The sequence below is a fragment of the Mixophyes fleayi genome, chromosome 4, assembly GCF_038048845.1.
Source record: "Mixophyes fleayi isolate aMixFle1 chromosome 4, aMixFle1.hap1, whole genome shotgun sequence".
In the NCBI taxonomy this organism is placed as follows: domain Eukaryota; kingdom Metazoa; phylum Chordata; class Amphibia; order Anura; family Limnodynastidae; genus Mixophyes; species Mixophyes fleayi.
In genome coordinates this window covers 38,453,955-38,480,736 of record NC_134405.1, presented here as the reverse complement: position 1 = coordinate 38,480,736, position 26,782 = coordinate 38,453,955, and the positions used below count along the sequence as shown (strand labels likewise).

Below are 26,782 nucleotides of genomic sequence, written 5' to 3'. Positions count from 1 at the left end.
GTGATGGTGATACTGGCTGTATTTACACAGTGTGAGGAGAGATGGTGAGGGGACCTGTGTGATGGTGATACTGGCTGTATTTACACAGTGTGAGGAGAGATGGTGAGGGGACCTGTGTGATGGTGATACTGGCTGTAGTTACACAGTGTGAGGAGAGATGGTGAGAGGACCTGTGTGATGGTGATACTGGCTGTATTTACACAGTGTGAGGAGAGATGGTGAGGGGACCTGTGTGATGGTGATACTGGCTGTATTTACACAGTGTGAGGAGAGATGGTGAGGGGACCTGTGTGATGGTGATACTGGCTGTAGTTACACAGTGTGAGGAGAGATGTTGAGGGAACCTGTGTGGTGGTGATACTGGCTGTATTTACACAGTGTGAAGAGAGATGGTGATGGGGACCTGTGTGGTAGTGATACTGGCTGTATTTACACAGTGTGAGGAGAGATGGTGAGGGGACCTGTGTAGTGGTGATACTGGCTGTATTTACACAGTGTGAGGAGAGATGGTGAGGGGACCTGTGTGATGGTGATACTGGCTGTAGTTACACATTGTGAGGAGAGATGGTGAGAGGAACTATGTGGTGGTGATACCTGCTGTATTTACACAGTGTGAGGAGAGATGGTGAGAGGACCTGTGTGATGGTGATACTGGCTGTATTTACACAGTGTGAGGAGAGATGGTGAGGGGACCTGTGTGATGGTGATACTGGCTGTAGTTACACAGTGTGAGGAGAGATGGTGAGGGGACCTGTGTGGTGCTGATACTGGCTGTATTTACACAGTATGAGGAGAGATGGTGAGGGGACCTGTGTGGTGGTGATACTGGCTGTAGTTACACAGTATGAGGAGAGATGGTGAGGGGACCTGTGTGATGGTGATACTGGCTGTATTTACACAGTGTGAGGAGAGATGGTGAGGGGACCTGTGTGGTGGTGATACTGGCTGTAGTTACACAGTGTGAGGAGAGATGGTGAGGGGACCTGTGTGGTGGTGATACTGGCTGTAGTTACACAGTGTGAAGAGAGATGGTGAGAGGATCTGTGTGGTGGTGATGCTGGCTGTAGTTACACAGTGTGAGGAGAGGTGGTGAGAGGACCTGTGTGGTGGTGATACTGGCTGTATTTACACAGTGTGAGGAGAGATGGTGAGAGGACCTGTGTGATGGTGATACTGGCTGTAGTTACACAGTGTGAGGAGAGATGGTGAGAGGACCTGTGTGATGGTGATACTGGCTGTAGTTACACAGTGTGAGGAGAGATGGTGAGAGGACATGTGTGGTGGTGATACTGGCTGTAGTTACACAGTGTGAGGAGAGATGGTGAGAGGACCTGTGTGATGGTGATACTGGCTGTAGTTACACAGTGTGAGGAGAGATGGTGAGAGGACCTGTGTGGTGGTAATACTGGCTGTAGTTACACAGTGTGAGGAGAGATGGTGCTGGGGACCTGTGTGGTGGTGATACTGGCTGTATTTACACAGTGTGAATAGAGATGGTGAGGGGACCTGTGTGATGGTGATACTGGCTGTAGTTACACAGTGTGAGGAGAGATGGTGAGAAGACCTGGGTGGTGGTGATACTGGCTGTATTTACACAGTGTGAGGAGAGATGGTGAGGGGACCTGTGTGATGGTGATACTGGCTGTAGTTACACAGTGTGAGGAGAGATGGTGAGGGGACCTGTGTGATGGTGATACTGGCTGTAGTTACACAGTGTGAGGAGAGATGGTGAGAGGACCTGTGTGATGGTGATACTGCCTGTATTTACACAGTGTGAGGAGAGATGGTGAGGGGACCTGTGTGATGGTGATACTGCCTGTATTTACACAGTGTGAGGAGAGATGGTGAGGGGACCTGTGTGATGGTGATACTGGCTGTAGTTACACAGTGTGAGGAGAGATGTTGAGGGAACCTGTGTGGTGGTGATACTGGCTGTATTTACACAGTGTGAAGAGAGATGGTGATGGGGACCTGTGTGGTAGTGATACTGGCTGTATTTACACAGTGTGAGGAGAGATGGTGAGGGGACCTGTGTAGTGGTGATACTGGCTGTATTTACACAGTGTGAGGAGAGATGGTGAGGGGACCTGTGTGATGGTGATACTGGCTGTAGTTACACATTGTGAGGAGAGATGGTGAGAGGAACTATGTGGTGGTGATACCTGCTGTATTTACACAGTGTGAGGAGAGATGGTGAGAGGACCTGTGTGATGGTGATACTGGCTGTATTTACACAGTGTGAGGAGAGATGGTGAGGGGACCTGTGTGATGGTGATACTGGCTGTAGTTACACAGTGTGAGGAGAGATGGTGAGGGGACCTGTGTGGTGCTGATACTGGCTGTATTTACACAGTATGAGGAGAGATGGTGAGGGGACCTGTGTGGTGGTGATACTGGCTGTAGTTACACAGTATGAGGAGAGATGGTGAGGGGACCTGTGTGATGGTGATACTGGCTGTATTTACACAGTGTGAGGAGAGATGGTGAGGGGACCTGTGTGGTGGTGATACTGGCTGTAGTTACACAGTGTGAGGAGAGATGGTGAGGGGACCTGTGTGGTGGTGATACTGGCTGTAGTTACACAGTGTGAAGAGAGATGGTGAGAGGATCTGTGTGGTGGTGATACTGGCTGTAGTTACACAGTGTGAGGAGAGGTGGTGAGAGGACCTGTGTGGTGGTGATACTGGCTGTATTTACACAGTGTGAGGAGAGATGGTGAGAGGACCTGTGTGATGGTGATACTGGCTGTAGTTACACAGTGTGAGGAGAGATGGTGAGAGGACCTGTGTGATGGTGATACTGGCTGTAGTTACACAATGTGAGGAGAGATGGTGAGAGGACCTGTGTGATGGTGATACTGGCTGTAGTTACACAGTGTGAGGAGAGATGGTGAGAGGACCTGTGTGATGGTGATACTGGCTGTAGTTACACAGTGTGAGGAGAGATGGTGAGAGGACCTGTGTGGTGGTAATACTGGCTGTAGTTACACAGTGTGCGGAGAGATGGTGCTGGGGACCTGTGTGGTGGTGATACTGGCTGTATTTACACAGTGTGAATAGAGATGGTGAGGGGACCTGTGTGATAGTGATACTGGCTGTAGTTACACAGTGTGAGGAGAGATGGTGAGGAGACCTGGGTGGTGGTGATACTGGCTGTATTTACACAGTGTGAGGAGAGATGGTGAGGGGACCTGTGTGATGGTGATACTGGCTGTAGTTACACAGTGTGAGGAGAGATGGTGAGGGGACCTGTGTGATGGTGATACTGGCTGTAGTTACACAGTGTGAGGAGAGGTGGTGAGAGGACCTGTGTGGTGGTGATACTGGCTGTATTTACACAGTGTGAGGAGAGATGGTGAGAGGACCTGTGTGATGGTGATACTGGCTGTAGTTACACAGTGTGAGGAGAGATGGTGAGAGGACACGTGTGGTGGTGATACTGGCTGTAGTTACACAGTGTGAGGAGAGATGGTGAGAGGACCTGTGTGATGGTGATACTGGCTGTAGTTACACAGTGTGAGGAGAGATGGTGAGAGGACCTGTGTGGTGGTAATACTGGCTGTAGTTACACAGTGTGAGGAGAGATGGTGATGGGGACCTGTGTGGTGGTGATACTGGCTGTATTTACACAGTGTGAGGAGAGATGGTGAGGGGACCTGTGTGATGGTGATACTGGCTGTAGTTACACAGTGTGAGGAGAGATGGTGAGGAGACCTGGGTGGTGGTGATACTGGCTGTATTTACACAGTGTGAGGAGAGATGGTGAGGGGACCTGTGTGATGGTGATACTGGCTGTAGTTACACAGTGTGAGGAGAGATGGTGAGGGGACCTGTGTGATGGTGATACTGGCTGTAGTTACACAGTGTGAGGAGAGATGGTGAGGAGACCTGGGTGGTGGTGATACTGGCTGTATTTACACAGTGTGAGGAGAGATGGTGAGAGAAACTATGTGGTGGTGATACCTGCTGTATTTACACAGTGTGAGGAGAGATGGTGAGGGGACCTGTGTGATGGTGATACTGGCTGTAGTTACACAGTGTGAGGAGAGATGGTGAGGGGACCTGTGTGGTGCTGATACTGGCTGTATTTACACAGTATGAGGAGAGATGGTGAGGGGACCTGTGTGGTGGTGATACTGGCTGTAGTTACACAGTATGAGGAGAGATGGTGAGGGGACCTGTGTGATGGTGATACTGGCTGTATTTACACAGTGTGAGGAGAGATGGTGAGAGGACCTGTGTGGTCGTGATACTGGCTGTAGTTACACAGTGTGAGGAGAGATGGTGAGGGGACCTGTGTGATGGTGATACTGGCTGTAGTTACACAGTGTGAGGAGAGATGGTGAGGGGACCTGTGTGATGGTGATACTGGCTGTAGTTACACAGTGTGAGGAGAGGTGGTGAGAGGACCTGTGTGGTGGTGATACTGGCTGTATTTACACAGTGTGAGGAGAGATGGTGAGAGGACCTGTGTGATGGTGATACTGGCTGTAGTTACACAGTGTGAGGAGAGATGGTGAGAGGACACGTGTGGTGGTGATACTGGCTGTAGTTACACAGTGTGAGGAGAGATGGTGAGAGGACCTGTGTGATGGTGATACTGGCTGTAGTTACACAGTGTGAGGAGAGATGGTGAGAGGACCTGTGTGGTGGTAATACTGGCTGTAGTTACACAGTGTGAGGAGAGATGGTGATGGGGACCTGTGTGGTGGTGATACTGGCTGTATTTACACAGTGTGAGGAGAGATGGTGAGGAGACCTGGGTGGTGGTGATACTGGCTGTATTTACACAGTGTGAGGAGAGATGGTGAGGGGACCTGTGTGATGGTGATACTGGCTGTAGTTACACAGTGTGAGGAGAGATGGTGAGGGGACCTGTGTGATGGTGATACTGGCTGTAGTTACACAGTGTGAGGAGAGATGGTGAGGAGACCTGGGTGGTGGTGATACTGGCTGTATTTACACAGTGTGAGGAGAGATGGTGAGAGAAACTATGTGGTGGTGATACCTGCTGTATTTACACAGTGTGAGGAGAGATGGTGAGGGGACCTGTGTGATGGTGATACTGGCTGTAGTTACACAGTGTGAGGAGAGATGGTGAGGGGACCTGTGTGGTGCTGATACTGGCTGTATTTACACAGTATGAGGAGAGATGGTGAGGGGACCTGTGTGGTGGTGATACTGGCTGTAGTTACACAGTATGAGGAGAGATGGTGAGGGGACCTGTGTGATGGTGATACTGGCTGTATTTACACAGTGTGAGGAGAGATGGTGAGAGGACCTGTGTGGTCGTGATACTGGCTGTAGTTACACAGTGTGAGGAGAGATGGTGAGGGGACCTGTGTGATGGTGATACTGGCTGTAGTTACACAGTGTGAGGAGAGATGGTGAGGGGACCTGTGTGGTGGTGATACTGGCTGTAGTTACACAGTGTGAGGAGAGATGGTGAGGGGACCTGTGTGGTGGTGATACTGGCTGTATTTACACAGTGTGAGGAGAGATGGTGAGGGGACCTGTGTGATGGTGATACTGGCTGTAGTTACGCAGTGTGAGGAGAGATGGTGAGGGGACCTGTGTGATGGTGATACTGGCTGTATTTACACAGTATGAGGAGAGATGGTGAGGGGACCTGTGTGGTGGTGATACTGGCTGTAGTTACACAGTGTGAGGAGAGATGGTGAGAGGACCTGTGTGGTGGTGATACTGGCTGTAGTTACACAGTGTGAGGAGAGGTGGTGAGAGGACCTGTGTGGTGGTGATACTGGCTGTATTTACACAGTGTGAGGAGAGATGGTGAGGGGACCTGTGTGGTGGTGATACTGGCTGTAGTTACACAGTGTGAGGAGAGATGGTGAGGGGACCTGTGTGGTGGTGATACTGGCTGTATTTACACAGTGTGAGGAGAGATGGTGAGGGGACCTGTGTGATGGTGATACTGGCTGTAGTTACACAGTGTGAGGAGAGATGGTGAGGGGACCTGTGTGATGGTGATACTGGCTGTATTTACACAGTATGAGGAGAGATGGTGAGGGGACCTGTGTGGTGGTGATACTGGCTGTAGTTACACAGTGTGAGGAGAGATGGTGAGAGGACCTGTGTGGTGGTGATACTGGCTGTAGTTACACAGTGTGAGGAGAGGTGGTGAGAGGACCTGTGTGGTGGTGATACTGGCTGTAGTTACACAGTGTGAGGAGAGATGGTGAGAGGACCTGTGTGATGGTGATACTGGCTGTAGTTACACAGTGTGAGGAGAGATGGTGAGAGGACCTGTGTGATGGTGATACTGGCTGTAGTTACACAGTGTGAGGAGAGATGGTGAGAGGACATGTGTGGTGGTGATACTGGCTGTAGTTACACAGTGTGAGGAGAGATGGTGAGAGGACCTGTGTGATGGTGATACTGGCTGTAGTTACACAGTGTGAGGAGAGATGGTGAGGGGACCTGTGTGGTGGTGATACTGGCTGTATTTACACAGTGTGAGGAGAGATGGTGAGGGGACCTGTGTGATGGTGATACTGGCTGTAGTTACACAGTGTGAGGAGAGATGGTGAGGAGACCTGGGTGGTGGTGATACTGGCTGTATTTACACAGTGTGAGGAGAGATGGTGAGGGGACCTGTGTGATGGTGATACTGGCTGTAGTTACGCAGTGTGAGGAGAGATGGTGAGGGGACCTGTGTGATGGTGATACTGGCTGTATTTACACAGTATGAGGAGAGATGGTGAGGGGACCTGTGTGGTGGTGATACTGGCTGTAGTTACACAGTGTGAGGAGAGATGGTGAGAGGACCTGTGTGGTGGTGATACTGGCTGTAGTTACACAGTGTGAGGAGAGGTGGTGAGAGGACCTGTGTGGTGGTGATACTGGCTGTATTTACACAGTGTGAGGAGAGATGGTGAGGGGACCTGTGTGGTGGTGATACTGGCTGTAGTTACACAGTGTGAGGAGAGATGGTGAGGGGACCTGTGTGGTGGTGATACTGGCTGTATTTACACAGTGTGAGGAGAGATGGTGAGGGGACCTGTGTGATGGTGATACTGGCTGTAGTTACACAGTGTGAGGAGAGATGGTGAGGGGACCTGTGTGATGGTGATACTGGCTGTATTTACACAGTATGAGGAGAGATGGTGAGGGGACCTGTGTGGTGGTGATACTGGCTGTAGTTACACAGTGTGAGGAGAGATGGTGAGAGGACCTGTGTGGTGGTGATACTGGCTGTAGTTACACAGTGTGAGGAGAGGTGGTGAGAGGACCTGTGTGGTGGTGATACTGGCTGTAGTTACACAGTGTGAGGAGAGATGGTGAGAGGACCTGTGTGATGGTGATACTGGCTGTAGTTACACAGTGTGAGGAGAGATGGTGAGAGGACCTGTGTGATGGTGATACTGGCTGTAGTTACACAGTGTGAGGAGAGATGGTGAGAGGACATGTGTGGTGGTGATACTGGCTGTAGTTACACAGTGTGAGGAGAGATGGTGAGAGGACCTGTGTGATGGTGATACTGGCTGTAGTTACACAGTGTGAGGAGAGATGGTGAGGGGACCTGTGTGGTGGTGATACTGGCTGTATTTACACAGTGTGAGGAGAGATGGTGAGGGGACCTGTGTGATGGTGATACTGGCTGTAGTTACACAGTGTGAGGAGAGATGGTGAGGAGACCTGGGTGGTGGTGATACTGGCTGTATTTACACAGTGTGAGGAGAGATGGTGAGGAGACCTGGGTGGTGGTGATACTGGCTGTATTTACACAGTGTGAGGAGAGATGGTGAGAGGAACTATGTGGTGGTGATACCTGCTGTATTTACACAGTGTGAGGAGAGATGGTGAGAGGACCTGTGTGATGGTGATACTGGCTGTAGTTACACAGTGTGAGGAGAGATGGTGAGGGGACCTGTGTGGTGGTGATACTGGCTGTATTTACACAGTGTGAGGAGAGATGGTGAGAGGACCTGTGTGATGGTGATACTGGCTGTATTTACACAGTGTGAGGAGAGATGGTGAGGGGACCTGTGTGGTCGTGATACTGGCTGTAGTTACACAGTGTGAGGAGAGATGGTGAGGGGACCTGTGTGATGGTGATACTGGCTGTAGTTACACAGTGTGAGGAGAGATGGTGAGGGGACCTGTGTGGTGGTGATACTGGCTGTAGTTACACAGTGTGAGGAGAGATGGTGAGGGGACCTGTGTGGTGGTGATACTGGCTGTAGTTACAGTGTGAGGAGAGATGGTGAGAGGACCTGTGTGATGGTGATACTGGCTGTATTTACACAGTGTGAGGAGAGATGGTGAGGGGACCTGTGTGGTCGTGATACTGGCTGTAGTTACACAGTGTGAGGAGAGATGGTGAGGGGACCTGTGTGATGGTGATACTGGCTGTAGTTACACAGTGTGAGGAGAGATGGTGAGGGGACCTGTGTGGTGGTGATACTGGCTGTAGTTACACAGTGTGAGGAGAGATGGTGAGGGGACCTGTGTGGTGGTGATACTGGCTGTAGTTACAGTGTGAGGAGAGATGGTGAGAGGACCTGTGTGATGGTGATACTGGCTGTAGTTACACAGTGTGAGGAGAGATGGTGAGAGGACCTGTGTGATGGTGATACTGGCTGTAGTTACACAGTATGAGGAGAGATGGTGAGGGGACCTGTGTGATGGTGATACTGGCTGTATTTACACAGTGTGAGGAGAGATGGTGAGGGGACCTGTGTGGTCGTGATACTGGCTGTAGTTACACAGTGTGAGGAGAGATGGTGAGGGGACCTGTGTGATGGTGATACTGGCTGTAGTTACACAGTGTGAGGAGAGATGGTGATGGGACCTGTGTGATGGTGATACTGGCTGTAGTTACACAGTGTGAGGAGAGATGGTGAGGGGACCTGTGTGATGGTGATACTGGCTGTAGTTACACAGTGTGAGGAGAGATGGTGAGGGGACCTGTGTGGTGGTGATACTGGCTGTAGTTACACAGTGTGAGGAGAGATGGTGAGGGGACATGTGTGGTGGTGATACTGGCTGTAGTTACAGTGTGAGGAGAGATGGTGAGAGGACCTGTGTGATGGTGATACTGGCTGTAGTTACACAGTGTGAGGAGAGATGGTGAGAGGACCTGTGTGATGGTGATACTGGCTGTAGTTACACAGTGTGAGGAGAGATGGTGAGAGGACATGTGTGGTGGTGATACTGGCTGTAGTTACACAGTGTGAGGAGAGATGGTGAGAGGACCTGTGTGATGGTGATACTGGCTGTAGTTACACAGTGTGAGGAGAGATGGTGAGAGGACCTGTGTGGTGGTGATACTGGCTGTAATTACACAGTGTGAGGAGAGATGGTGATGGGGACCTGTGTGGTGGTGATACTGGCTGTATTTACACAGTGTGAGGAGAGATGGTGAGGGGACCTGTGTGATGGTGATACTGGCTGTAGTTACACAGTGTGAGGAGAGATGGTGAGGGGACCTGTGTGGTCGTGATACTGGCTGTAGTTACACAGTGTGAGGAGAGATGGTGAGGGGACCTGTGTGATGGTGATACTGGCTGTAGTTACACAGTGTGAGGAGAGATGGTGAGGGGACCTGTGTGGTGGTGATACTGGCTGTAGTTACACAGTGTGAGGAGAGATGGTGAGGGGACCTGTGTGGTGGTGATACTGGCTGTAGTTACAGTGTGAGGAGAGATGGTGAGAGGACCTGTGTGATGGTGATACTGGCTGTAGTTACACAGTGTGAGGAGAGATGGTGAGAGGACCTGTGTGATGGTGATACTGGCTGTAGTTACACAGTGTGAGGAGAGATGGTGAGAGGACATGTGTGGTGGTGATACTGGCTGTAGTTACACAGTGTGAGGAGAGATGGTGAGAGGACCTGTGTGATGGTGATACTGGCTGTAGTTACACAGTGTGAGGAGAGATGGTGAGAGGACCTGTGTGGTGGTGATACTGGCTGTAATTACACAGTGTGAGGAGAGATGGTGATGGGGACCTGTGTGGTGGTGATACTGGCTGTATTTACACAGTGTGAGGAGAGATGGTGAGGGGACCTGTGTGATGGTGATACTGGCTGTAGTTACACAGTGTGAGGAGAGATGGTGAGGAGACCTGGGTGGTGGTGATACTGGCTGTATTTACACAGTGTGAGGAGAGATGGTGAGGGGACCTGTGTGATGGTGATACTGGCTGTAGTTACACAGTGTGAGGAGAGTTGGTGAGGGGACCTGTGCGGTGCTGATACTGGCTGTAGTTACACAGTGTGAGGAGAGATGGTGAGAGGACCTGTGTGATGGTGATACTGGCTGTAGTTACACAGTGTGAGGAGAGATGGTGAGAGAACCTGTGTGGTGGTGATACTGGCTGTAATTACACAGTGTGAGGAGAGATGGTGATGGGGACCTGTGTGGTGGTGATACTGGCTGTATTTACACAGTGTGAGGAGAGATGGTGAGGGGACCTGTGTGATGGTGATACTGTCTGTAGTTACACAGTGTGAGGAGAGATGGTGAGGAGACCTGGGTGGTGGTGATACTGGCTGTAGTTACACAGTGTGAGGAGAGATGGTGAGGGGACCTGTGTGGTGCTGATACTGGCTGTAGTTACACAGTGTGAGGAGAGATGGTGATGGGGGACCTGTGTTTTGGTGATACTGGCTGTATTTACACAGTATGAGGAGAGATGGTGAGGGGACCTGTGTGATGGTGATAATGGCTGTATTTACACAGTGTGAGGAGAGATGGTGATGGGGACCTGTGTGGTGGTGATACTGGCTGTATTTACACATTGTGAGGAGAGATAGTGAATAGTACCTGTGTATTGCTGTGAACTTTCTGCGCTATTTGCGTAGATTGTATAATGTTTAAGGTTTCCTCTCCGGTGCTGCACTGGAATCTCATCCCATGAAATAAAGGCTTCTGTCGCCGTAAGAACATCGATGGTGAAATTGGGACCTGCAGAAGGGACTAACAGGAGACAAGGGACAAAACAAAGCTATGTCATATAACTATGTGTTATGTCTAGTATACTATACATTTTATTAGTGTTAATAAATAAATAGACATAATTTACTGAAGCAAACTTAGTTTTACTTTAGTCTTGTAGAATTAAGCACGACAATTACCCATAGATAGCAATAGCACCAGCTGTTGTCATCAGCATGTATTACATTAATCACATTTTATTCTTTGCTTTGCAGCAATGCCTGAATGATAAATATCAGCGTCACCCTTGTTACTTAAGACGGCGCTATGTTTGGTGGGTTAGTTCAGTATAATGTACATTGTGTTCCTTCCTCATTTTCTACAGCTCAGTCATATCCAGCCATTTCTCACCTTCATCTAGGCTGTAGGTCTCGGTAGAAAACTGTGCAACACAGTTGCTGACGTTGATGGCAAATACAGAGACATGGTAGACAACCCCAGGGGTGAATTCACCTGCAGTGCGAGATATAGGCGGAGAATAATGTAGAGTAGGGATTACAGAAGTAAGAACTATACAGGTCACCAAATGAAGAATAGTACATAAGTGAGAGATAAGGAAGATGTTCAATCAGGTTAGCTTGATCTCATTTTCCCCTCCATTGAGCGAGTTGGGCCTTTTCTGGGATTAGTAAAGGTTATTTGCCCCTCCCTGATGAGTGTTAGGACCTTTCTCATCCTTCCCTGGGACTTGAAGACTTCTCCTCGCTCCTCATTATCAGCATTTATTTATATAGCACTAGCAGATACCGTAGCGCTTTAATTACTTCTGAGCTTTCCCCTCTGCGGGCCACATACATGGATCACAATAAGGACATGATATGTGGCCATAAGATGACAGCACACACAGGTATATAGTGGTCATCAGCTGACTAAATTTACAGACATATGCATTAATTACATTGCTGGATTTTATTTAATGGCTCTTGAGCACTGAGCTTGTTTAGGGGACACATCACCAATATTCATCATCATCACCATTTATTTACATAGCGCCACTGATTCCGCAGCGCTGTACAGAGAACTCATTCACATCAGTCCCTGCCCCCATTGGAGCTTACAGTCTAACTTCCCTAACATACACACACAGACAGACAGAAAGCGAGAGAGAGACTAGGGTCAATTTTGATAGCAGCCAATTAACCTACCAGTATGTTTCTGGAGTGTGGGAGGAAACCGGAGCACCTGGAGGAAACCCACACAAACACAGGGAGAACATACAAACTCCACACAGATAAGGCCATGGTCGGGAATTGAAGTCATGACCTCAGCGCTGTGAGGCAGAAGTGCTACCACTTAGCCACCGTGCTGCCCTATTTGTGCCAATTTGCCAATTTTTCTAAAATATCATTGTGTGGTCAATATTTTTATTACAAAACACAGCAAGCTCCTTATCAAGTGTATAATATACACAGAAAGTATCTCACCAGTCCCAGAATTGTTAACCTGTCCGTCACCTGGTTTTGTTAGATCCTCACATGAGACTGTTAGGCTCTCAGCTGTCCCTCACTTGGGAGTGTTAGGCTCTCAGCTGTCCCTCCCCTGAGCGTGTTAGGCTCTCAGCTGTCCCTCACCTGGGACTGTTAGGTTCTCAGCTGTCCCTTACCTGGGAGTGTTAGGCTCTCAGCTGTTCCTCACCTGGGAGCGTTAGGTTCTCAGCTGTCCCTCACCTGAGCGTGTTATGCTCTCAGCTGTCCCTCACCTGAGCGTGTTAGGCTTTCAGCTGTCCCTCACTTGGGTGTTTCAGGCTCTCAGCTGTCCCTCACCTGAGCGTGATAGGCTCTCAGCTGTTCTTCACCTGGGAGCGTTAGGTTCTCAGCTGTCCCTCACCTGGAAGTATTAGGCTCTCAGCTGTCCATCACCTGGGAGTGTTAGGCTCTCAGCTGTCCCTCACGTGGAAGTATTAGGCTCTCAGCTGTCCCTCACCTGGGAGTGTTATGCTCTCAGCTGTTCCTCACCTGGGAGTGTTAGGCTCTCAGCTGTTCCTCACCTGGGAGTGTTAGGCTCTCAGCTGTCCCTTACCTGGGAGTGTTAGGCTCTCAGCTGTTCCTCACCTGGGAGCGTTAGGCTCTCAGCTGTTCTTCACCTGGGAGCGTTTGGCTCTCAGCTGTTCCTCACCTGGGAGCGTTAGGTTCTCAGCTGTCCCTCACCTGGGAGCGTTAGGCTCTCAGCTGTCCCTCACTTGGGAGAGTTAGGCTCTCAGCTGTCCCTCACTTGGGAGAGTTAGGCTCTCAGCTGTCCCTCACTTGGGAGAGTTAGGCTCTCAGCTGTCCCTCACCTGGGAGTATTAGGCTCTCAGTTGTCCCTCACCTGGGAGTATTAGGCTCTCAGTTGTCCCTCACCTGAGTGTGGTAGGCTCTCAGCTGTCCCTCACTTGGGAGTGTTAGGCTCTCAGCTGTCCCTCACTTGGGAGAGTTAGGCTCTCAGCTGTCCTTCACCTGAAGTGTTAGGCTCTCAGCTTTCCCTCACCTGGGACTGTCAGGCTCTCAGCTGTCCCTCACCTGGGACTGTCAGGCTCTCAGCTGTCCCTCACCTGGGACTGTCAGGCTCTCAGCTGTCCCTCACCTGGGACTGTCAGGCTCTCAGCTGTCCCTCACCTGGGACTGTCAGGCTCTCAGCTGTCCCTCACCTGGGACTGTCAGGCTCTCAGCTGTCCCTCACCTGGGACTGTCAGGCTCTCAGCTGTCCCTCACCTGGGACTGTCAGGCTCTCAGCTGTCCCTCACCTGGGAGCGTTAGGTTCTCAGCTGTTCCTCACCTGGGAGCGTTAGGTTCTCAGCTGTTCCTCACCTGGGAGCGTTAGGCTCTCAGCTGTCCCTCACTTGGGAGAGTTAGGCTCTCAGCTGTCCCTCACCTGAGTGTGGTAGGCTCTCAGCTGTCCCTCACTTGGGAGTGTTAGGCACTCAACTGTCCCTCACTTGGGAGAGTTAGGCTCTCAGCTGTCCTTTAACTGGAGTGTTAGGCTCTCAGCTGTCCCTCACCAGGGACTGTCATGCTCTCCTCTCAGCTGTCCCTCACCTGGGACTGTCAGGCTCTCAGCTGTCCCTCACCTGGGACTGTTAGGCTCTCAGCTGTCCCTCACCTGGGACTGTTAGGCTCTCAGCTGTCCCTCACCTGGAGTGTCAGGCTCTCAGTTGTCCCTCACCTGGGACTGTTAGGCTCTCAGCTGTCCCTCACCTGGGACTGTCAGGCTCTCAGCTGTCGCTCACCTGGGACTGTCAGGCTCTCAGCTGTCCCTCACCTGGGAGTGTTAGGCTCTCAGCTGTCCCTCACCAGGGAGTGTTAGGCTCTCAGCTGTCCTTTACCTGTTCCTGCTTTTGTGGGAGTAATAGATACTAAGGTATTAGGCTCTCAATTATGTCTAACCTGGAAGTATTAATGTCTTATTGGCCGCTTGACTCCTGGTCCAGTTTATCTGTTTGTTTCCGTCTTCATTCCACTCCACCACATAGCTCAATGAGAGCCTGGAGTCCAGTGGCTCTTCCCACCAGACATTGATTCTTCCTGCCTCATCTCCCCAGGCTTTACCACCAAAAACAGATGTATCTGCAATTTATGTGGATGAATGAACATGCGAGTCAGAGAATAATAATAATAATTGTATAGAGTTCAGATAAGATGTTATTTGCAGGAGCAAATTCCCTCTGAGATACAGATGTTAATAATGTAAACAATCATCATAAAAAAACCCAGTTATTAAGGGTTATTCCTAGCAGCATAATGGTAGTGACCCAGGCATTGTCTCCCAACATGAGGTATCACAGGACACTGTACAGGAACATCAGGTATCACAGGACACTACAGTAACATTATATATCACAGGACACTGTACAGGAACATGAGGTATCACAGGACATTGTACAATAACATCAGGTTAAACATCAGGTATCACAGGTTACAGGACAACAATACATTACCTGAGCAAAGTGTGGTAACACAAGTGTAATTTCCGAGCCCCTTAGAGTTTTTGGCACCGACACACACATGTGTGGTCTGGGCAGGCAGTATGGTGCTACAACATGGCACTTCAGTGGTGTTGTTCCCATTAAACACCACATGGTAACTGAGGATTTTGCCTCTAGCAGAGCGAGGGTTCAAGGGCTGCATACAGAGACAGAAAGAGATCATAGCATAAGGCCATTCGTACAAGAAATATTCACCTCTATTTCCAGCATGCAGTGAAAGATTCCTTTTCTTGTAGAGTAGCCAACACCCAATATCTACTCCATCTATAGCTGGACAACTAACAGTACCATCTTCTATACATCCTATAATGGCATTACCACTCATTGCTCATGTAAGCATCCTATAGCTGCCTGTACCAGCACTCTTCTTATATATAGATGGCATGTTCAACCTCTTTATTTTCCATGTATATATAAAGCAGTGACATTTGCTCTACATATCCTCACAAACACTGTCATACTAACATTGACAATGTAAACCTTACCTTCCACATTATCAGTAGAAGAGGCCACTTCTCCAAACTTCTCCATATATCCAGGTTTCCTGTAGGAACTGAAAGAGAGATAAAAGTGTCACGGAAAATAGATGGAAATACGAAAAGTTTTGAGTGCATACAATATGTATAGAGAGGGATATGGAAAGTTGAGATCAGACAGAGAAAGGAACACACAGACAGCGAACCAGAGAGGTGGTGGTGGGCTAGAGAGGAGAACGCAGGAGGTGATGATGAGCAAGAGATGTAAACACAAGAGGTAGTTATAGGACAGAGATGAAAACACAGGAAGTGTTGATGGAATAGAGAGAAGAGCACAAGAGGTGGTGATGGAATACAGAGGAGAACATGAGGTGGTGATGGGATAGAAAGATGAACATGAAGTGGTGATGGGATAGAGAGGGGAACATGAGAGATGGTGATGGAGTAGAGAGGGGAACATGAGAGATGGTGATGGGGTAGAGAGGAGAACACAAGAAATGGTGGTAATGGGATAGAGAGGAGGACACAAAGTGGTGATGGGATAAAGATAAGAACACAAAAAATGGTGATGGGATACAGTAGAACACAAGAGGTGGTAATAGGATAGAAAGGAGGACACACGGTGGTGATGGGATAAAGAGAAGAACACAAGAGGTGGTGATGATGGAATACAGAGGAGAACACAAGGTGGTGAAGTGACAAACAGGTGAACACGAGAGATGGTGATGGGATAAAAAGGACAACACGAGGTGGTAATGGGATAGAGAGGTGAACTCGATAGATGGTGGAGGGATAGAGAGCAGAGTTGAGCACCAGAGATGGTGATGAGCTAGAGAGGGCAACACAGGCAATGGTCATGGCCTAGAGAGAGCACAGAAGATGGTCATAGGATAGATGATAACACAAGAAATTACGATGGGCTAGAGAGGACAACAGAAAAGGTGGTGACGGGCAAGAGAGGTGAACAGAAGAGGCGGTGTTGGAAAACAGTAGAGAACACAAATGGTTGTGATGGGCCACAGAAGGGAACAAAATATGGGGTAATTTGACATTAGAAGACAAGGAATGATGAAGGTATAGAGAGGAAAATACAAGAGATGATGGTGTGATAGAGAGGATAACACCACATGATATGGCGTTGAGATACAGAGGAGAACATGAGGTGTGGTAATGGGATAGAGGAGAACACAAGTGGTGGTGTCAGGATAGAGAGGAGTACACAAGAGGTATTTATAGGATAGAGAGGAAAACACAAGAGGTGGTGAATAGATAGAGAGGAGAACACAGAAGGTGGTGAGAGGATAGAGAGGAGAATACAAGATATGGTGATGGGCTAGAGAGGAGAACATAAAAAAAGTGATGATGGAAAGCAGAGGCGAGCACAAGCGGTGGTAATGGTCTATAGAGGGGAACAAAATAGGAGGTGATTTGAGATGACGACACAAGAGGCAGTGTTAGGGTAGAACGGAGAAGAGGTAGTTATGGTGAAAGCGGAGATCACAAGAGGTTGTGGTTTGACAGATAGGAGGACACAAGAGGAGGTGGTGGTCAAAGCAACAGAACTCAAGGATTAGTGATGAACAGAGGTAAATTCAAGCAGTGAGTGACTTAAAATAAAATGCACAAGATGTGGTAATGAAGTACAGAGAAAAGCTCTAGAGGTGGCGATTAAGAGAAGAGAACAAAAAGCAGAAGACGTGGTGATGAACTAGAGAGAAGAATGTGAGATGTTGTGACAGACTACAAAAGACAACACAAGAGGTTGTAATGAGCTAATAAAGTAAGTGGAAGAGGTGGTACCAGGGAGAGTAGAATGTGAAATGTGTTGTCTACAGGAAGGTCCACTCCACCCCTCTTACCATCTTCTGGAGTAGTGATAACATGACTTTCACTCCACAGGCTGCCTTGGTTGTTTAGATTTTCGTCTGGCAGACAGCGAATCTGGAATTCATATTTTGCATCTGGCTCTAGGTCAGCTAACTCATATGCTGTGGGTTCCAGGATATCACTGTTAACCTGAACGTAATTAAGAGAATTATCGTGGATTGTAACACTGCTAGATATAATCTGCTATTGAGATTTGTTAGATATATACTGAGCTTCATCACAAGACGCCGGAGATACAGGTTGTATAACCACTAGTTTATATTATTCTTTTATTCTTTTTAGATTTTATTATGCCCTAACGCTGTGTTTGTCAGTGCTGTATTGAAAAGGTGAAAATGGGTCACATACTTGAAGCACAATTGGAAGACAAATGATGTGTGTAATATAGATAGGGGAAGGCAGATCTATATGCCTCAATCTTAATTACTAGAAAAGGAAAAATATTACGCAAACGTTAATAAGGAATTATCAGAATGTATACAGAGATCAATGTATTCAGGGATAAGGTAGCATCTAATGAAATTCTGATTGCTGAATTACAAAGCGATTTAATCAGTAGAGCACAGATGATAACAAAGATACAAAAAAAAAAAAACTATCAATGAGTTGTCAACTTTTTCCCCAACACATAATATAATTATACCTACAAAGCAAGTATGTATACCAGATAAGAGAAGCAGTGAAACAGGAGTATGGTATATATATTATTATATATAATATATATATGCTCCTCTGAGCAGGGCCATCTCTCCTCCTGTTTCCACCACTTCTAACTCTGCTCTCCAGCTACTTAGCCCTCCTCCTCGAGGGTCCTCCACCCCACGTCCACTTTCGCTCCCTCCTCCCCCCTGGGGGTCTCCCTGTCTTCCACGCCCTCCTTCTTGGGCCCCGTCGTTTGCGGATCCTCCCTCCCCCTTCCCCGCCCTCTCTAGCTGTGCATTGAGCTTACTGAGTTACTGTGCTTACTGTTTACTGTACTGTGCTGTCTCCCATTGTATTGTAATTTGTTTGTCTCTGTACGGCGCTGCGGATGCCTTGTGGCGCCTTATAAATAAAAATTAATAATAGTAATAATAATAATAATATGACCATACTTACCCTTCAGGTAGATCCAATACCCTCAGTGGCTGACCCTGGATACCATGTAGAGCGCACATTAACTTATTCCCCAAAACCCATGGGGGATGGATCTAATGGTCGTGCACATTTTGCAGATTACCAAGTTTTTGGCCTCAGTTGGGAAGCTGTACATACCGCTCCCACCCCACAAGCAACCAACAATAATGGCACAGGATTGCATGTTCCCCATCAAAATGTTGAAAACTTGTAAGGAAATTTCAAAATATGATCCCAGTATAGACCCTTGTACCTCTTGCGATATTGTTAAGGGACACTGAAACAAATTTATCGTCGCCCCAGAACATTGCATGGAGTGGTTTAAATTATGGTTACCCACTAACCTCAACCAGAGGTATGTAGCAACTGGAAAAACTACTCCCAAAAATGGTCAATTTCAGAATGACAAGACTTCCTGTCTTCATGAAATTGGCAACCGGTCATTGGGAAGTTACTCTGTTACCCCAGATATGCTATTTAACTTTAAACCTACCACTCACGCTGAGCCATTGTCTCTAAGTGGTAGGCTTGAAGCCATGTATAGAAAAGTAATCAAAAATCAAGGTACAGAAGATCTACAAAACAAGACTAACGCTTGCAGACGCAGCAATGGTTATAAGGAGAATACAGACAAGATTTGCTGAAAAAATAGGAAGTCACTAAAGATAAGGGAATATGTTGTGGTAAATAGCAGACCACAACAGACAAATCTTACCTCTACAGGACCACCACAGAAGAAATGGGTGAATGTGCAATGTTATGCATGCCTAAACTATGTAGAACATGTAAACAATTGTGAGGTACAGAAAGCACAAGTAGCAGTTCACACAGCAGATGTCCCTACTGGGAATCTTGTGCAACTCATCTGAAGGTTAGGGAGCCCTAAGGATCTGGCCCCAATATGCAATATTATATTGGATTCCTCGGGGTGACCCCACTTAATGGCCAGAATAAAAAATAAATTAATAAAAATCTTGTTTGATACTGGGGTAGACATTTCTATCATCGATGTAGAACATGACTTACTGCCGGACAGCCCTCAGTGTGTGGTGACTGGATTTGATTCCCCCCCACCCCCGTAAGAGCTCATAGAGTTGATGAAGTCGCTATGAAAATCAACAATGATTTCACTTTAAAAATTCCCATGTGTTATTATTCAGGTTCTGATAACATTATCGTAACTGATGTAATGACACAGAATGGCTGGATCTTGGATCTAGAAAACTGTATGGTATGGAAGGGTCCAAGAAACTCAAAGGCCTGTGTGATAAAGAAACATCACTTAGGACCATCCATATATGAAATTGGTGGAACAGTCATCATGTTTGTACACAAATGGCCATAGGTCTCGCACAACACAGACCTTGAACCTACTGTGTACAAATACCCAGAGCAATGAGCCCAAGGGATGAATGATTGTGGAAAGATGATTGACGTCCAGGTAGACATAGAAGGATCAGATCCACCACCTCAACGTCAATATCATTTCCCCCCTGAAGCCATGGAACCAATGATAGAAGCTGTGAATCAAAAGGGAGTGGTCATAAAGGGATATTCCAAGTACAATAATCCCTTATTGAATGTCAAGAAGAAAGAGTCAAACACTTGGAGACTCACAATTGATCTCAGGGTTTTGAATAAATACACCCACATGTCAGCACAGGTAGTAGTGGACATATTGGCAAGAATAAATGGCAAAATTAAAGTATTCTCTACCCTCGATGTAGTCAATGGGTTCTTTTCAATACTGTTGACAGAAAGCTACCATTACAGATCTGCATTCTGTGTATTGCCCCAACAATTCCACAGTAGTCCCACTTGTTTCCACCAGGCATTTTCACGCCCAGAATATGTGCTGCAATATGTGGATGACCTACTTCTCCATACAGAGACTACGGTGGAACATTTGACACTCCTGCAGGAATTGTTAGGCCTCCCTGTAAGTGCAGGGCTCAAACTGAGCCCTCACAAAGCAAATCTGGCTAGGTCAGAGGTCATATTCCTGGGGGTCAAGATTGCTCATGGAACAATAGGTATAAAGGCAATCCGAGTTGAAGTAATGTTCAAGTTACCCAGACAAAATACCCTACAAGTTCCTTGGAGTTGTAAACTTCATGAGGGCGTTCATAGAAGATTTTGCTACAAAAGCAAGACCCCTGTATGATTTACACAGAGGTGAGGAAAGGATGGGCAGAAGCACAGGAAGAGGCAGTCTGCACACTGAAAAGAGACCTCTCTTCTGCCCCAGTTTTGGCCACTCCACACCCAGAGGGTGAAATGGCAATTCAGACTCACGCCAGCCCAGAGACTATGTCAGCAGTCTTGCAACAACAAATAGGATCTGTAATTAGACCACTAGGATATTTCTCTAGGATTCTTTCCCCTGTGGAAAGAGGCTTTGATGAATGTGTAAAACAACTGACTGTAATACATTATGCTGTCAAAGTGACCGTACACAATGTGGGTTTTCCACCCCTTACTTCACAATCCCAGAAACTCAATGAATCAGAGAATCAAACTGCAATCATGATTTCGAGGAAGATGCTATAGTATCCTGGTGGGAAAATAAGTTTGGCTACAGTCCAAAAGCAACATCCTTCCTCAATCTTCTCATTCATCCCGTAATAGTTCTAATTCTAATGGTATTAGTCATGTATCATGTTTTGATACTTCTCAAAAAGAAAATGAAAAGACTGGCTAAGTAATTTATACAGTCGGGGAAAGGGTGTTTTTCAACTATGGTGGAAAACCTCTAGGAGTTTTGTTCCTGTTGTGTGCCAATGACACAAGAGTTTTTTTTATCTCCTCCATATTTGGTAAGGTTCACCACCAAAACTAAGGATAGATAAGTGATAGCTAATTTTCTATCTGTAGTGTCGGGTTTCTGACAACAGGGGGACTGTGAAGAGTGCCACGGCTAATATGGCTGTTGCACGGACACTAACACACTGCACACTTGCCATAGTGTGTCAGTCACACCAAGGCACCCCACTGCATATGCCAACTACACCTGGCCTCTGGGGATGCTGGGAATTTCCGGGTCTGGACTATAAAAGCCATAGTCCAGACCCAGGATCCCCCCTCTCTCTCTTGCACACATTACAAGTAAAACACAAAAACACATTTACAATGTCAGCCCCTACATACCTTGTTTAGCTCAGTCTATTCTGATGCAATTATACACATCAGATTCCAATTTGGTGGCTAGTATTAAAAAAACAGATGAAAGTTTGATAGCAAGTGGACAAAGGAGACCTCAGTCTGGTGGCAAGGATTCAATTCAGACCCCAATTTCGAAGCTTATATAAAAAATTGATAGCTACTATACAATAGAAAACACAAATATGTTGGTAGTGTAAAAGGAAGGATCCAAACTTATGGCAAGTATATGAAACTTACTCCTGTTTGGTGGCTAGTGTACAGAACAGACCCAGTCGGATGGCAAGTGTACAAAAAAAATCTCTGTACAAAGCAGTCACCAACCTGGTAATAATACCCAAAGCAGGCCAGAATGTTGTGGCTTATATACAAAACAGCTTTGGAACGTGTACAAAACAGACTCAAATATTCTGGTGGCTAGATTATACAGCAGACAGCATTCTCGTGGCTTGAGTTCCTAGCAAAAGCCAATATAATGGTTAGTACACAAAACAGATTTTAAATATTAACCTAATCTAATGGCTATTATACAAAACAGAACCTAATCTGGTGACTTTCGTACAAAGTAGGTCCTAATCTAGTATACAATGCTTAACCCAGGCTGGTGGATATATACAAAACAGACGCTGATCTGGGGACTAATATGCAAATCAAAGCCTAATCTGGTGACTAGTATGTAAATCAGAGCTTGATCTGTTGGCTAATAAACAATACAAATCCTGCTCCCAAAACCTAGATCCCAATACTAATTTCTACATCGACAGTCCTTGATCTGCCCCACCAAATGGACTTACTCCAACAACCTGCATTATCACCGATGAAAAGTCTTCGCACAGGTATTAGTTAGCGATTCATCTCCATAAGGGGACATTTATTAAAGAAAACAGAAAATAAAACATTTCGGGGGTGGTCACCTCACAATAATAAGTAATATCACTTTTGTTTAACATTGCCAACATAGAGTAAGGACCTGATTCATTAAGAAAAGTAAGGCCAAAAAATGAGTAAGCTTTCTCCTGAACAAAACCATGTTATAATGCAAGGGGTGCAAATTAGTATATTATTTTGCACATAAGATAAATACTGGCTGTTTTTTCATGTAGCACACAAATACTTGATAGCTTTATTTGTACAATGAATTTTAAAGTTGATCTAGAACATGCCTTACCCAAACTATAAATCTGTCATCACATTTTAAATTTGCCTCCCCCTCCAATGCAACATGGTTTTGCCAATGTGCAAAGTTACTTATTTCTCATACTTTCATAAATGAATCAGGCCGTTAAAATGCACCTGCCATCAACAGACAGCGGAGGCAGCCATTTTGTGGCTTCAATGATGTTGCTACTTCCTGGTGAATCGATAGCCCAAAATATTGCGGTGCCACAGTATCTAGGCGACGGCTGCACCCTACCTCTTAAATAACACAAGTTCTCTAAAATTCTACCACACATTCTACATTCCAACAAACATGCTACATTCCACCACACACATTCTACATTCCACCACACACATTCTACATTCCACCACACACATGCTACATTCCACCACACACATGCTACCACACATTCTACATTCCACCACACACATTCTACATTCCACCACACACATTCTACCACACATTCTACATTCGACCACACACATTCTACCACACATTCTACATTCCACCACACACATTCCAACACACATTCAACATTCCACCACACACATTCTACATTCCACCACACACATTCTACATTCCACCACACACATTCTACCACACATGCTACATTCCACCACACACATTCTACCACACATGCTACATTCCACCACACACATTCTACATTCCACCACACACATTCTACATTCCACCACACACATTCTACCACACATGCTACATTCCACCACACATTCTACATTCCACCACACACATTCTACCACACATGCTACATTCCACCACACACATTCTACTACACATTCTAAATTCCACCACACACATTCTACCACACATGCTACATTCCACCACACACATTCTACATTTTACCACACATTCCACCACACAATCTGCATTCCACCACACACTAGGCCCAGGGGCCTCGGGCATCCAGGGGGCCCTTGAAAGTGCTCAGCAGCAGTATTGATCGGTCGGGGGCGGGGGCGCCCCCAGCCCGATCAGTGCTGCTGAGCACATTCACTGCAGTACTTCCCCGGCGCACTGTAGTCTCCTTACTGAGGAGATCTCGTGAGTCTCACTCTCACGAGTTCTCCTCAGTAAAGAGTGTACAGCGCGCCGGGGAAGGAGGTAAGTGCCGGGGGGGTGGAGTTGGACGGCTCGGCTCACCGAGGGGGGCGGCTCGGATCATGGGAGGGGGACCTCACGGGGGAATGGAGGCCCCCTTATCCCAGGGGCCTTCATTCCCTTAATCCGGCCCTACACACATTATATATTCCACCACACACATTTCACCACAGACATTCCACCACATACATTCCACCACATTTTAACACACAAATACTCACCACAGTCCAACTGCTGTCTCCCAATATGCGATACCTCAATTCCACAAGCCAATAGTCTGAATGGTCATAGGGGTATTCCCAAGTCAGATCCACTGTCTTACCATCTTCCAAGATAGATGAATTGAGGGTAGGTGGACTAATAAACACTGTAAGAAAGGAGATGCATAATTAGTCACTTCATTAGTCTGTCTTTGTCACTCTTATACTTCTAACTGCCACCCTATGCCATTGTGATCAATTACAAACTGGATGCAGAATGGCTGCTCGTATTTTGCGTGAATTTGTTTACTTGTCCTCCATGCCCATCCACTGGTGTAGAGCGCCAGTCCACTTTTTCATGAGCGGTTGCACAATACTTTGTGAGATTACAGTTCCTTATGCTGACTAAAGGAAAAGTGTAACATTTGCTCCCTGCCATGCTAATTCATGCATGTGTCCCTAAAAAACAGTTAAAAGGTGCAAAATTTAGGAGCATGGCGTCACAAAATAAGAAGCGATGGGTTTGGCATTGCACCTGAGAAGTTATTCATGTTTGGATCAGATGTATTATGGGGGTAATGGTAGAACTTACCACCCAACATTTAGAATCCTGAAAAAAGGGACAACATAAGCCCCGCCCCTGATCCACCCACAAATGGCAACATTTTACCACACTCCACGCATTTCCCGTTAAGACCCACCCATTCTGCGTATGTTCCACCAAAATCGGGACAGTTGAAGGGTATGGTATAACAGGTCAATATGTGGACATTCTCACTTTATAGCATATCCAGAACTTCACTCTGTGTCTGCTGTGCCCAGACAGCTCCGACTTAGCGCAGGTTGTGAGGGTGGGTGAGTCTCTGTTTCTCTCACTGTCCCTGGGTACCTCCTTACCATTCTCCCCATCATGGCTGTAGGTGAAGCTCAATGCCTCATCCCTTCCTCCTCCAGATACTCTCAGCTGATACTTGTGAAAATGAGTCAAGTTTTCTCGGGGAATCACCAACCAGTTCTGACCGGGCTGCAGGATGATACGGCGAGGGGGATCCTGAGATCTAAAGGAAGAGGCAGTGAAAGTTGTCTTAAAACGATCGATGATAAGGAAGTTTGCATAAAACGGGCATTAGTTGACCATTACAATTTCAAGAGGTGACCCATTGGTTGGAGTCCAAAGACTCACCTACATATAAGATACACTGGAGACCTCAGAGAGCGACTCTGTAGGATTGTACCTGGGTGAGATCCCCCTTTCTAGACTCTGGAAATAGATGCCTCCACCTCTTTGCTGAGTTTGTGCATCCCCAGGTCCCTCCCCCTAATCATGTTCTTACCTGAACCTTCTCTCTTCTTCTAATTCTTAGGGAATTAAGGGGAGCTCAGGGAGGACAGAAACCTCCCGTGGAGCAGAACGGCAAGCTATTCAATGACCACTGTTCCTATTACTGTCCACAGGTACCTCCGACCTAACAGTGGGTGTTCCTGATAAAATTGGTACCTACAGCTTACTGGCCAGAGCTGTGTCCCTGAATTATTAAAACCTTTAACTGACTGTCTGCATAGTTTAGATCTAGGTGTCTCCCATGGAGGGCACAATTCCAGAGACGGAAGAGACAATTTTATCACCCAACATCGTCACCCCTGCATACAAGTCTGCTCTCAAATCGCTGCTTCTCTCCTGCAGTTACTGTTCACCTATCACCATGAGCTTCCTCTTGCAGCCGATATATGAGAAGCATGGTATCCAACAGAAGATAGTAGGAGGTATGAGAGTGGTAGGTGACTTCCTCTTCCTCCCTCATACCTCTGTAGGCCCCACTCTTAGACCCCGTCCACACTCTTCACATAGTACCTGCAGGAGGAAGCACAGTGATATGTCTCCATGCCCCCTCTACTGCACTCAATGTAGGCGAGAAATGCTGTATGAAGGAGCCTCAGGCGGCATTAGGGGCTTGACTGCCCATGGGGGAACCTGTACATTACAACATCTGAAAACCTCTCAGCACACACACAGGTCAATCACTGAACGCGCTTCCTCCTGCAATCACTGCATGAGGAACACAGTGACTAAAATTAAGCCCAAAAGAGAGAGGTCTCATACAGTCACTGCAGGAGGAAGCTCACTCAGCGATTGGTCTGTGTGTTTCTCTTGGTTCAGTTTTGAGCTAATAAAGTATTTCTCTTTAACTACTTTAGCATGAGCTACCAGTATAATAAATATTTTTTCACATAATATTAAAATATATTTACATATGCAATTAATATATTAGTTGGTAGTGCACAATAGGTTTTCTAAAATAGAATCATAGGAACCACTTCATAGTAATATTTTTTTTAATTACATGTTCTTGGAATGTGGTGGAACAGTTTTTTGATACCCCCAACACACTGATACCGATGTAGTCAATAACTCCATGATAATTTTCTCCAGATCAACGAAACTCAGGTAAATGGGTGTGGCTTGTAGTATTGGGGGTGTGGCCCATATCTATAACAGGTGTGGAGGGACAAATTGGGCTGTGGCCAGTTATGATGTGTTCTGAGCTATATATACAATCCATCATGTGTGTTAATCATGTGTGTACAGTCCATTGTGTGTACTTGTCAGACTTACCTGGTGAGACTCCTCAGAGCGGCAGTGTGCTGTGATACGTTGTGACTACTCCACATGCAGTGCAGGTCTTCTCTCTTGGCTTCTATGATGCAGCAGAAAGAGCAGAGTTCGACACTACCTGTTTCATCCAA

General features: G+C 47.0%; 1 protein-coding gene across 5 annotated transcripts in view; it reads right to left on the bottom strand.

Moving 5' to 3' along the window:
* IL27RA (interleukin 27 receptor subunit alpha) overlaps window positions 1-26,782 on the bottom strand; it is a 58,494-nt gene that overhangs the window by 19,820 nt on the left and 11,892 nt on the right. For 4 of the 5 annotated variants that reach the window (XM_075206594.1, XM_075206593.1, XM_075206596.1 and 1 more), the window contains 9 exons: window positions 26,652-26,769; window positions 24,935-25,095; window positions 24,059-24,204; window positions 17,257-17,413; window positions 15,407-15,474; window positions 14,874-15,057; window positions 14,323-14,502; window positions 11,312-11,413; window positions 10,790-10,942 (listed from right to left, as the gene is read on the bottom strand). In XM_075206594.1, coding sequence (XP_075062695.1) covers window positions 10,790-10,942; window positions 11,312-11,413; window positions 14,323-14,502; window positions 14,874-15,057; window positions 15,407-15,474; window positions 17,257-17,413; window positions 24,059-24,204; window positions 24,935-25,095; window positions 26,652-26,769 — 1,269 coding nt within the window. The other variant, XM_075206597.1, reaches the window with a different exon arrangement.